This window comes from Martes martes, assembly GCF_963455335.1.
Source record: "Martes martes genome assembly, chromosome: 7".
Taxonomy (NCBI): domain Eukaryota; kingdom Metazoa; phylum Chordata; class Mammalia; order Carnivora; family Mustelidae; genus Martes; species Martes martes.
Genome location: NC_137894.1, coordinates 67618389 through 67632089, shown reverse-complemented (window position 1 = coordinate 67632089; position 13701 = coordinate 67618389). Strand labels below are relative to the sequence as shown.

Sequence of the window (13701 nt, the reverse complement as noted above, 5' to 3'; positions counted from 1 at the left end):
GACCCAGAGAGAGATCCCTAGGCAATAGCTCTTCAATTGCAATCTTTCAAAAAAAAAAAAAAAAAGATTTACTTATTTATTTTAGAGAAAAGGGAGAGGGACAAAGGGGAGGGAGAGAGAGAATCTCAAGCATGCTTGATCTCATGACCCTGAGATCATGACCTGAGCCCAAACCGAGTGTCAGCTGTTCAACCAACTGAGCCACCCAGGCACCCCTCTGAAATTACAATTTAATGAAATGTAAGTGTTTTACCCAAACTAGAGAGAGAGTTGTGGGGCAGGAGCAGTGTACTCTGTTGTCAACTAAATTTGGGAAACCATATCTAATCTCCTAGAGTTTTGCAATTTATATTAGTATGAATTAGGCTCAGAGATTTCCTACTGTGAAAACTTGTTCACTTTTATTCAACCTAATATTTCCCAATCAGCCACAGAAACTGTGCTGTAGGAAACACCATTAATATCTCAAGGGAGACCAGTGTCCTAAGAAACAAGGTTTAGAATTGCTGCCTTAAGTAAAATCTGCATGCTGAGTTGATTCTGAATTTGTTCCAAAAGCATTTTCTCAATATTATCTAAAATTACATCTAAAGTTCAAATAGGCAAATAAATGGAAAATATTACATGGTAATTTTAACATGGTAAGTATGGTATTTATGCATATTGAAATATACCTCATTTGCCCTGTCTTATATTAAACATAAAAAATAAACTTGAGTTTGTATATAGTCCTGATAAATAAACAAGGATCATTGCAATTTTAGGCACGAATTTAACTAATAGATTCAAGCCTCCTATTTGAGTATCATCTGCAATGATCTATTATTATTTCAACCCCCCCATACACTGTTTAGTTTAGCTTTGTTTTGATCTCAGAAGTTCTCCCACTATTATTAGTCTATTGCATTCCATTGCCCTTATTCTTCAAGTGCATCAAATGAGCCCTATTTTATGAGGATCCTTTGTGTTTTAATCCACCCTAAACTTAAAATGCAAAATCTGGGGTGCCTGACTGGCTCAGTTGGTAGAGAGTGCTACTCTTGATCTCAGGGTTGTGAGTTGGAGCACCAAATTGGTGTAAAGATTACTTTAAAATCTCTAAAACAGGGACGCCTGGGTGGCTCAGTTGGTTAAGCAGCTGCCTTCGGCTCAGGTCATGATCCCAGCGTCCTGGGATCGAGTCCCACATCGGGCTCCTTGCTCGGCGGGGAGCCTGCTTCTCCCTCTGCCTCTGCCTACCACTCTGTCTGCCTGTTCTCACTCGCTCTCTCTCTCTAACAAATAAATTAAAAAAAAAAAAAATTAAAATCTCTAAAACAAATAAAATGCAAAATCCATTTATTTTTATATAAAGTCCTTTTTCCCCTTTCCTCTCTGGGCTATTTCTTCTCCCGTTTACAAAGATGTTGCCATCCTATTTATTCTCAGAAGGACACTAGCTAATGGCTCTAGCAAGTACTCATGCCCACTCTAGTAGAAGTGATTACATTCTTCTGCAGGGAAGTTGACTGGAACAGAGAACTTCCAGAGCCAGTTCTCTCCCAATATACATCAAACCAAAAGGTCTGAGAATGATATTATCTGCCTAAAAGGCAAATTTTACCTGGACATGGATATTAGGTAATTCTCTTCTCTGCTTCCCAACCCTAATCCCTTTGTCTTTATATATTACTACACAAACCCTTTTGCACAACTAAGGTAAATAGGTGAATTTTCTTTGTTAGCAAATTAGGTATGACTTCTCTACCTAAGTCAGGTGCAAATATAATCTCAAATGTAGTAGATGTGAATCTTGGTCAAGAAACAGTTAAGTGTTCAATGACTCTTTAATTTAGCTTTCTGAACCATGTGAAAGGCAGAGGATTTTCATTTTCCAAACTATTTTGTGTATAGGAAGACTGGATATGAACCTGGAGTACATTATGCTGAGTGAAATAAGCCAGACACAGATGGACAAATACGACATGATGCCACTTATAGGAGGAATCTAAAATAGTCAAACTCGTAGAAGCAGAGAGTAGAATGGTGGTGGCCAGGGGCTGGAGGGAAGGGGGAAATAGGGAGGTATTTGTTAAAGAGTACTGAATTTCAACTATGCAAGGTGAGTATGTCCTAGAGATATACTGTGCAGTGTACTACCTATACTTTATACTGTTACATGGTATATTTAAATATTTGCTAAAAGGATGGATCTTATGTTAAGTGTTCTTATCACAAAATAATCATAATAAATTAAAAGACTGGAGGGAACTTTTGGAAGTGGTGGATATACTTATGGCATAGATTGTGGTAGTTTCACAGATGTAGAAATTAGTCAATTTGTATATATTAAATAAGTACAGATTTTTGTATGTCAACATACCTCAGTAAAGTTTTTTTTTTTTTTAAAGAAAGATTGGATATGGTTCAGAAAAGGAAGGAATTCATATGGAGGCTTACTTCATTTAATGAGTTCTTTTTTCTCCATATTACTTAGATATGCACAACTCCTGCCTTTTCTTCTGTGTGCCATATGTGAAATTAAAATACAGAAAAGTATTGTATTCCACTAGTGATGAAAAAGAAATTACTGTACTACCAAAAGTTTTTGATACAGAGAAGGAAAGCTAGGATCCTGAGAAAAGAAAGAAAGCTTTGCTTTAATCCCAAATTTACAAAGAAAACCAACCTCTAGCTTCATATCCTTTTCACTATTCTGGAGAGACCCTCTAGGCTTGTGGTTTTTTTCCCCTTGGGTTTTCTAGACTTGAGGTTATCTCTTTATATCACTGCCTTAAACTCTGTGGGGTGGCCATAGAAGATGAGACCCTAATTTGGGGGCATCTGGGTTCACAGTTATAAGTGGCTCATTTAAGTGCCATTGCATTGATGTCTGTACTCCACGTCCCCTGCTGTAGCACCACTTGAAATTGTCAGAAGAGATTCAGACCTGCCTGTCATTGTGAGAATGTGGTACAAGAACTATTCTTCCCTGCAATGAATTCATTGCATAGCCTTCTCACATAGTAGTTACAGAGCTATCATCACATGCATTTCCAGACCAGTTCCAAATGTTGGAGCCACTGAGATTTGTCAGAGGGGTCAACTGGACCCAGAAGAACTTCATCGATGCATAAATCAGAGAGTCATTCCTGATAATCCCATTCTGAAATCCTCATATAAGTTAACTATGAAGCCATCGAAGGGCTCTAAAACATTCCTGGGACCTGAGGGCATCCAGGTTGAAATAGAACCCTTGGTCCCATTAAATAGTTGTTTTTAACCTTATCTGCACAGTAAAATCACTAGAAAGCATTAACAAATATTGATGCCTGAGTCTTGCCCCACCTTCTCAGGATTCTGATTTAACAGTGGTCTCCCAATAATCTAATGTGATCCTCTAACATGATCCAGTGGTTCTCAGTTTTGGCAGCATGTCAGAATTATCTGGGGAGCTTTTTAAATTCCTGGTGCCCAGGCTGCACCCCATATCAATTTAATGAGAGTCTTTGTGGGTAGGATCTGGCTTCAGTATTTTTTTTAAAGTTCCCTAGCTGATTACAGTATTTAGCCAAAGCTGAGCAATAGGAAAACTTGGAAAAGGGAACGTGGCTGACTGAAAGCTGGCTTCTCGTGTTCTCTCCAATTCACTTGGGTCTCTGAATGCTCTAGAACTGTAGGCTAAAGAGTTGTAATACAGCTGAGTTGAAAGGGAAAATACATGTAGATGCTCTGGCTTGGTACCGAAAAGAAAATGATGGTCAGTTCAAATGAGGATTTACAAAATAAAGAAGAGATGCACCTGTGGCAATAAATTATGTGTACTTTTTCACCCGTTCTACAGGATTGCATTTTGTCAGTAATGCAGGACTTTGGTTCAATTCCATAGATATGTTTCTCATTGTTCTTTTTTTAAGTTGGGGTTGCCCTGGTTTTCTTATTTTTGTTTTGATAATGTGAATTATTTTTCTTTTGTATAACCTGCTAAGAACTGTTCGGAGCATAAGCAAGTTTACCATCTCCATATTTAGAGGTGGTATGTATATTTGCTAACTACTAGCAGAGATTATTGCTGAGTAGGATCTTATCCAAAGAATTGTTGACAGTTGGGTTGCTGAAGATTTTGTGGCCAAAGTCAAATCCCACAACACTGTGTTTATTTGCTTTTTGCCAATTGTTAGGCCATATCCCGTCACAGTCTAACAATCCAAAAGAGAATATTGCCAAATCATTGGCTGATTTTCAGAATGGCTAACCCTTTTTTTGCTATGGAACTTACAATGCTTAATTCTAATAAGTGAGGCATACTTTTGCTTGAGTCAGTAGCCTATTACAATTAAGGATTTCTTCTTAAAAGAAATGGATGATATTGACCATGGTTGGGAAGAGCAAAAAACCTTTTAGTAATTGGATCCCAAAAGCAAGAAAATGGTCTTGAAGGACTGAGTTCTTTGTCCCACATCTGTCTCTCAGGGTAGTTGTCAGTTGCCCAGTACACTGCTGCCATCTCTCACTTGGCACCTCAATTCCCAGCTTGAACAGCAGTGTTATTTCTGTCAGGTGTGGAGTGATTGACTCTGTCTGTTGATGAAGTGCCTGGTCCAGAAATTGTCTAAATTCACCCTCTCACCCTTCCCCAAGGGGGGAGTTCTGACGACAACAGGGAAAGTATTGACCATCCATTACCAATCCCTTTATGATGATATTAATGCTCTCCTTCTGCAGAGGATATGAATATTTCTTTCATTTTAGGAGGGCATGTAATGCTTTTATTACCCTTATTATTAGTTCAGGTTAGGTTCCAGTTTTGTCACTTGTAAACCTACTATAAGGCTAATAGTGGAACCACCAGAGAGAACAGGCTTTCTTACCTCCCGGGTGAGAATAGTAAGCAATCTGAGGACCAGTTCTCCAGTAACAGCTTCTCTCCCCAGTGTCGGCAATGTGGTCTAGCATCTCCTGGCCTTTCATGAATTCCTACATTTACATACTTGGGTCTTACTTAATGTCTATTAGTACAAGTCTTATTTTTGTTGGGTTCCTTGGCATGCTTTTTCTGCAATTTACTCATTCTAATCTAAATTTAAAATATTTCACAAGACAACACTATAATTAAGACTAAAGTTAGGTCCTCACAACTCAGGATAGCTTAAGTAATTTTTTTAGTTCCCTGACAATACGAGACATGAGCTATCATATCCACCTCCCTGCCACAACGCTTCTCTTCCTCTAGGCCTTCCATCAACCTATCCTAGCCCAATCTTCTGGAAACAGAATTGTATACCCAGATTTATTATCTCTTCTACTCACTCCAGTCCATTATCTTCGCAATATCTTGTAAGTCACTTCTTTTATGAAGAAGTTATCCTTCTCCTAGTAAAGTAAGCAGTCCTTCAAAACCTATTCATTTAATCAGGTAACTTTCCCCTTCATTCAAAGCAAAGCCATGAGAATGGAGTGGGGACCTTCTCATGGTAATGCAGAGAACAACTATGTCTCACACAAGCTGACATCTAATTTTCATGCAAAATTTCACCATGTAAGATATTTAAATCTATACTATCTTAAAAGACCTCTAAAGAAGGATGTTCAAAAACCACTGAACATACTTAAGGCATCAGAATACTGAAAATGAAATGCAAGAGTTTGATTCAGATCTGTCACACTTTCTGAACTCTGCTGCATTTCACTTTAGTAGACAATCCAATTACCTCTACTCTCATTTTAAATAGGAAGGATACATCTTTTGTTCATTTGTTCATTCATTCAGTTAATGATTGAGGAATGTAAATAGTCTTCATATTTGTAATTTCAATTTTTTTTCTTCTTTGGCTTCTTAAACACATTTTGTTGAGCACTTTCTTTGTACCTGGATATAGTAGCTTCAACTTTACAAGTATCAATTTGCACATTTTATTATGGGGTATTCACACTTAAAATTAGTAAGGCTTTCCCAGAAATAATAGGAAACGACTACCAGAATTCTCTTCTAATAAGTTATTCTCCATTTATTTTTCAATGAAGTGTTTCCTTTTGTATCTTAGGATTTCCTAATAGACAATGGTGAATCAGCTTCTTTTCAAGTATGCTGAAGGTTGAGTGGCTCCTTCTTTAATAGGATAACAATACAACCAGCCAAGAGTTTTAGGGTTTACTTAAAGCATCCCATTAAGGGTTTTTCTTTCCAGGAGAATTCACCATATCAAGAAAGTATACTTCTATATGCAGCCTATGAAAAGCTTATAGAAGTGAAGACTATTTATATGATATATATCCTGTCTTTAAGTACCTTGGTATTGTGACATTCTAATTAATGATACAGAATGAATTTCTTTCTCTCTCTCTTTCACTTTTACTGTAGAATTAGAGTAGAGGAGGAGTGATATATCAAATCGGCTTTATGGTTACTCAAGGTTAACACTAAATTGTGTTTCAAACTATAAAATAAGTTTGGCATTTTGTGTATGTTTACAAACACCCGGGTTTCATGGTTTCAAGAAATTTTAACACAAAATAAAACACATATGTGAATGTGTCCTAATTGTGGATATTTTTCATCCCAAATAATTATGCATACTGTTCATTTTCACTGAATTTTATTTCTAATTTTTCACTTTCCATTACTTGACTAAAGCATTCAAAAGGAATTACCTGGCATACAGAAGAATTCTACAGTGCTTAGGTTTGATAACCATATTGCTACGATTTCAAATTAGTTCTGACAGCTCATCTTATCCTTGAGATAATATTCACCTGTATCATTCAGAGTATGTGGTAATTATATAATGAGTACTTAGATTTATTCACATTTATGTGATATATTCTATGGCTTAGAATAGAATAGACCATAAGAACTAGAAGGTATATTGGAGATCATCTGCACATATCCCATATCTTAGAGATGAAAAAACTGAGACTTGGAAAGAATTAAATATTTTTCCAGAATTATTCACAGGCAGGGATTATATCTATGCATCATAACTTCCACCTGAGCTCTGTCTCCTCTACCAGGTTCCATTATCCATGATAAGTCTCAATTTTTAAAAAATTGATTATATTCCAAATTCTGTTGCTCACATAAAAGTGATTATCCACAGAACCTTCCTCCAAATGGTTATTTCTTTACCTAAACTTAAGCATATTCAGAACAATATTCTATGACTAACATGATAATTTTATAAATAACTGTAATGATTAAAGTATTGCTGTTAATAATCCATTAAAATGGCCTTAGCATTCTATATTGATTATAGTTACAAAGAAGATCCTCTTATTTTCATATTGGAAACATAATTCCCCAGATTTCCACTTATTGGTTCATTAATTAAGGAGCCTAAAAAGCATTCATTAAACAAGCAACCGAAGTTTCAAGCACTCACTGCAAGCAAAACGTACTGTAAGTACTTAAGCAAATGTTTACACCATCAACCCCATGCATTCCTTTTCAGTTGACTTTAACATACATAATATTATAAGATGAAATAATAATAACATTGTTCAAATGCTAGTAACTTAAACAAAATCTATTTTCATTCAGGGATTTTAAATTCTTACTATACATGTTGAATATTTTACCCCATTAAATTTAAAACTATTAACATTGTTTATTAATCATAACTGTTAAATGATAAGTCCAACCTTGATATTTTAACATGGAAAAAAAAACTGGGTTTTGGAAAAAATGTAATACACTAACAGAAAATCATGGACATCTCTTCTAACTCACTCTTATTTCCTCCTTCACATTTACAGTTCTCTTAAGGTAACATAGAACTATGGCATAGAAGATTAAAGAAAATGTTAGGAGGAACTTTTTTTTTTTTTTTTTTTTGCTCAGGTAAATAAACAATCTAATACAAACTCATTGTGGTGCAAACAGATGAGGATACCACAGATTACCTTCTATTTTATAACTGTACACAATTGCACAAGTTGCTAAATTCATTTTTGAGCACAGATTATTTCCCACTACAGAAATATTGTTTCAAAGAAAATCAAATTACTTTTTAAAATAAAATTTCTTTTCCTCAAACTAGTAAGTAGCTTTTGGTGAGTATTTACTGAGTACTCATTTACTGTGCATTTACTGAGAACTCTCTTTTAAGAGTTCCTAATGAATTTTGATAGAAGACAGTGAGTCACATTTCAGTGTGAATAATATCATTTACATTTTGCTTAGCTTATAAGCATTTTGAGTTTAGGACATAGGGATTATATTTTAAAACTGGCTTGGGTTATCAGTTCCAACAATAGTATTAGTAGATTTGACCTGTTGCAGAAGATGTTTTTGGAAACATAGTTCATGATCCCAATTGAGAGAAATTAGATGATAGTTAATTTAAAAAAAAAAAAAAGGAAACTAAGAAAGCCTGTCACTTGAGAAATGATTCTTTCACAGATTAAGGTTCCTACACAGTGCTATAAATAAAGGACATTACTTACTGTAACTGTTCTTCATCTCTTGGGTTCCTTTGACCTTGCCTCGTTTATCAATCCTCAGATACCACTGTGTTCGACAGAAGAGTCTTCTCACTCTTATATCCCCTCCTTCCATGTAATCATAACTTCTTGTATGTCGCTCAGGGCTGGAACAGTTCACATTTGTAGCCATTTGCTCTGGAGTCATGTCATTGCAAGCTAAAGATATAGTGCCCACTAGACAGATAATGTGAAAGCATGATCTGTAGAGCAAAGTTGGCAGGATCCATGTCAGTATCCATTTGCGCATTATAGTGTAGTGCTCCGGGTGTTCATGAATAACATAATGAAAATTAAATCTTGAGTTGATTGTTGCTCCTAGGTCATTGACCTCTTCCTATCTGTGAATTGTAGATTGATTTAAGAAAGAGTAGTTGTTTTTTTCCAAATTGTTATCCTTATCCTTTTAGTTCCTGATAACAATACAGGATTCCTCCTAAAATAACTCTCTGTTGGTATTTCCTTATAAAAACAGGTTGTAATAAGCTCAGTTGCTGCGACACTGTTTACTACTTGACTTCTGTTTGCAATAAGAAATTAAGAATAGGGAAAGGAGGGGAGGGGAGGATGAAAAATTATATGTATAAATCTTAGTAGGTAAATAGTAGTATAACATGCAGTGCAGTTTGTACTGTGAAGGCACATTTAAAACAGCTTTCACAGAAGATGCCAACATCTTCATTTCTCTCTATGTAGATTTATAAAAGTTATGCATCACTAGAGACAAATCAGAATATGATTGTACCATTTATTCAGATTGCTATTTGGTAAGAAACATCCTGCAGTTAGAGCTATTGATTTAAATTAAGTCCTAAAATCACTATTAACAAAATATAAATGCTTTCCCTAGATTTGTTTATTGTATGCTTTTATGTTTCTGGCTAATCAGTTATTTTCTCCTGAACTACCCACATTTCTCAAGTTAAATGCCAGTATTGTCTGGAGAACGTCACCCTTATCTTTATGTAAGTTCTACAGCATAATTACTATAGATAATTACGTGGCTCAAAAGTTTGGTAACTTTACTTTTCCCCTCAGCACTAAAACCAGAGAAAGAGGTAAACTACTAGAAAACCATTCAGTATTATTTTTAAAGACAAATAACAGTAACTTACTTGTTCTGTTGATAACAGCTGGATACACAAGAATTCCATGTCTGTTGTCTGCCTTGTGCAACTTGAGCCTCTCTACTGTAGCTACAAACTATTTCTCAGCTGAGAAATTCTCCAGCAGAATCATAATTGTTTCCATAAATCAACAGGCAAGAGGATTTTCTCTCTGTGTGAGCGCGTGTATGCTTGTGTGTGTGTGTGTGTGTGGAGCCTTTTTATTCAGGGCTTTTCGATAAATACCTTTGCTGACCTCATTGGAAGCAATTAAAACTTAACCAGTGAGCTGTTAGTTGAATACAACAGCGAGAATAAAGGAGGCTTATATAGTATTCATTCAATGGTCATGAGAGGGAGCTATGAACATGGTTTATGCCTAAACCTACCAGTGGGTACCTACTTTGTAGAAACAGATCTCTGATTCTGAAGCAGTTAAAAGGGGAAAGGGAATTTTTTGCACCATCTTCACAACAAAAGCATTATATATAAGTTGAAAAATACTCCTTTGAACGTATATAAAAGGGATTTTTGCTGGTTAGAAAGCCTTTTCAATAGTTTTATGATACGTGCATTTCTACTGTTACTTCTTTGCACTCAGAATTTTAGAACAAAACTAGCCTGTGTCAATTAACTCACATCTTAGTGTTCTAAAGCACTATGTGGCCGAGTTAAGTGCATATCTTTTCACACAGAGGTATTTTACCATGGTATACGAGTATAATTTTTAGATTTTATATTCCTAGGCTGAAAGTAAGAGGACCTAGTTTCTTATTTGAGCTGAGCCACTATTTACCAGTATGACTTTGGGCAAGTCACTTGGCATTTCTGAGTCTCAGCTACTATATTTGTAAAATTAGTGCATTAGTCCAAATGATTCTGTGGTGCCTTGTAGTTTTAAAATTCTGTGAATTTGACTTGTACGAACTACCAGTGTAAGAAAGAGGATGCATCCTTTTAAAAATTATAATCCTTAAAAATTAAAAATAAAGAAAATGGTTTTACACTGCTTATCAGTGTTTGTCTCTTGTCTCAATAAGAACATTAGCACAATAAATAAATGTTTATCAAAGGATGGAGTTATAAGAGCTGTAGTTAATGTAAATAAGAGAAAGCTATTGTACTTTCCAACATGAGGTACTCTCTCCTTTACTTCCTATTCTGGCATATATATAGTGTTCTAGTGTTTTGTTAACTATTTGCTGCAAAATAATTGCATTGTTAATTTAAATCAATATTTAGGAATGTATATTGAAATTCTCTTTCCTATGTTAATACCCCCAACACACACACACACACACACACACACACACACACACACACAACTTGAAATGCACTATTTTACCACCAGGTGGTGCATGTAGACCAAATAGAAAAAGGAAATTAAGTCCTTCCAATCCAGATCATAGTGTATGTGATTTCTATGCTTTTGGGGAACAGAGTCAAGAGCATGGAAAAGGCTAAATGTACCCAGTTACTCTTTAGGCACCGGATATTGAAATTTGTAAGTTTACCAGAGCAAAGGAGGGTGGGCCCTCCTCAAATTGCGTCCATTGAATAGGTCACCGTAAAATAATCTATCATGTAGGCCAATGAGAAGGGAAAAGAATGAAGTTACTGTGTTCTGAATCATAGTCCCATATGTAACAACAAGGAGCAGTGTCAGAACTCCTAGAACTTGGATATTGCTTCTAAAGAAGTGAAAATTATTAATGGTCAGTTCATAGGTAAAGATACTCAAGAGCTACTAAATCCATGTGTTCCACACCGAGCCTACACATTTTAACTAAGAAATCAATAGATTAAAAGTCAAAATTTGCTAATTAAATGCTCAAAACTTAAATAAAAGAAATAGATAGTTTGTTGATAAAGACTGCTAGTGCCTCCTTAAAATCTGTTCTATAGGGTTGACTGTAAAATTGGAAACAAAGCACAAAATTGTGATCTATTTATTTTAGGTTCATTAGATGCCTTTGCACTCTGTGATTTGAAAATATAATCCCCATAATATTAATGAGTGGCTTAATCTCAACAAGGTAACTATATTTAAATCTTTTGATTAGTGGAATGCCTGGCTGGCTCAGTCAGTTAAGCGTCTCTCCGGCTCAGGTCATGATCCCGGAGTTCTGGGACCAAGTCCCACTTCACGCTCCTTGCTCAGTAGGGAGCCTGCTTCTCCCTCTGCCCCTCCCCCTATTCATGCTCACAGGCACACTCTCTCTTTCTCTCTCTCTCTCTCTCTCTGACAAATAAATAAAATCTTCTAAAGAAAAATTCTAAATAAATAATCTTTTGATTATCAGTTTTCCTAATGGAAAATAATTAACTCAAGATAGGCCTATAACCTGCTTCAATAACACCACAGCCGTAATGAAAACCTCACTTATGCCCATATTATACGTATACTTTAAGAGGTATTCTCCAAAAACCAAGAGGAACTTCAGGTATCTCTAGATGGGTTAACACTGGGTTTGTTGTTGTTGTTGTTGTTGTTGTTTTAGATTTTATTTATTTATTTGACAGAGAGAGACACAGCAAGAGAGGGAACACAAGCAGGGGGAGTGGGAGAGGGAGAAGCGGGCTTCTCACAGAGCAGGGAGCCCTATGCAGGGTTCAATCCCAGGACCCTGGAATCATGACCCGAACTGAAGGCAGATGCTTAACCTAGGTGCCCCTACACTCTGTGTGTGTGTTTTTTTTTAATTTTATGTTATTTAAAGTCAATTAATTAAAATATAGTGTATTATTAGTTTCAGAGGTGGAGTTCAGTGATTCATCAGTTGCATATAACAACCAGTGCTCATTACATCATGTGCCCTCCTTAATGCCCATCACCCAGTTACCCCATCCCCCCACCACTCCCCTCCAGCAACCCTCAACTTCCTTCCTATAGGTAACAGTCTCTTATGGTTTGACTACCTCTCTGATCTCATCTTATTTTATTTTTCCCTCCCTTCCCCTATGATCCTCTGTTTTTCTTCTTAAATTCTATAGATGAGTGACATCATATGATAATTGTTTTCCTGTGATTGACTTATTTCTCTTAGCCTTTAGATCCATCCACATCATTGCATATGGTAACATTTCATTTTTGATGGCTGAGTAATATTTCATTATATATATAGATACCACATCTTCTTTATCCATTCATCTGTCAATGGACATCTGGGCTCTTTCCATAGTTTGACTATTGTGGACATTGCTGCTATAAACATTAGGGTGCAGTTGCCCCTTTGGATCACCATGTTTGTATCCTTTGAGTAAATACTTACTAGTGCAATTGCTGGGTCATAGGGTAGCTCTATTTTTAACTTTTTGAGGAGACTCTATACTGTATTCCAAAATGGCTGTACCAGCTTGCATTCTCACCAGCAGTGTAAGAAGGTTCCCCATTCACATCCTTACCAAAATTTGTTGTTTCCTTACTTGTTCATTTTAGCCATTCTGACTGGTATGAGGTGGTATCTCATTGTGGTTTTGATTTGTATTTCCCTAATGCTGAGTGATGCTGAGCACTTTTTCATGTGTCTATTAGCTATCAGTATGACTTCTTTGCAGAAATGTCTGTTCATGTCTTCTGCCCATTTCATGACTGGATTACTTGTTTTTTTGAGTGCTGAGTTTGATAAGTTCTTTGTAGATCTTGGATACTAGCCCTTTATCTGATAAGATATTTACAAATATCTTCTCCCATTCTCTAGGTGGTCTTTTGGTTTTGTTGACTGTTTCCTTTGCTGTGCAAAAGCTGTTGATCTTGATGAAGTCCCACTAGTTTGTTTTTGCTTTTTATTTCCCTTGCCTTTGGAGACGGGTCTAGCAAGAAGTTGCTGTGGCCAAGGTTGAAGAGGTTGCTGCCTGTGTTCTCCTCTAGGATTTTGATGGATTCCTGTTTCATATTTAGGTCTTTCATCCATTTTGAGTTTATCTTTGAGTATGTTGTAATAAAATGGTCCAGTTTCATTTTTCTGCATGTGGCTGTCCAATTTTCCCAACACCAGTTGTTGAAGAGACTATCTTTTTTACACTGGATATTCTTTCCTGCTTTATCAAAGAGTAGTTGACCATAGAGTTGAAGGTCCATTTCTGGGTTCTCTATTCCATTCCATCACTCTGGGTTTTTTTAAAAAGTTCTTGGTGG

The 13701-nt window shown here is 36.1% G+C and overlaps 2 protein-coding genes across 4 annotated transcripts in view; one reads left to right on the top strand and one right to left on the bottom strand.

Moving 5' to 3' along the window:
• The window catches only part of FGF7 (fibroblast growth factor 7), a 50458-nt gene extending 40515 nt beyond the window's left edge, over positions 1-9943 (bottom strand). The window contains exons 1-2 of one of the 3 annotated variants that reach the window (XM_080808526.1): positions 9573-9943; positions 8422-8798 (exon numbers count right to left, since the gene is read on the bottom strand). In XM_080808526.1, coding sequence (XP_080664652.1) covers positions 8422-8707 — 286 coding nt within the window. In that variant the 5' untranslated portion in view covers positions 8708-8798; positions 9573-9943. The remainder of the gene's footprint in view (positions 1-8421; positions 8799-9572) is intronic. The other 2 variants (XM_080808527.1, XM_080808528.1) reach the window with 2 other exon arrangements.
• The window catches only part of FAM227B (family with sequence similarity 227 member B), a gene marked incomplete at both ends in the record, with an annotated part of 175659 nt that overhangs the window by 97473 nt on the left and 64485 nt on the right, over positions 1-13701 (top strand). The window lies entirely within an intron of this gene.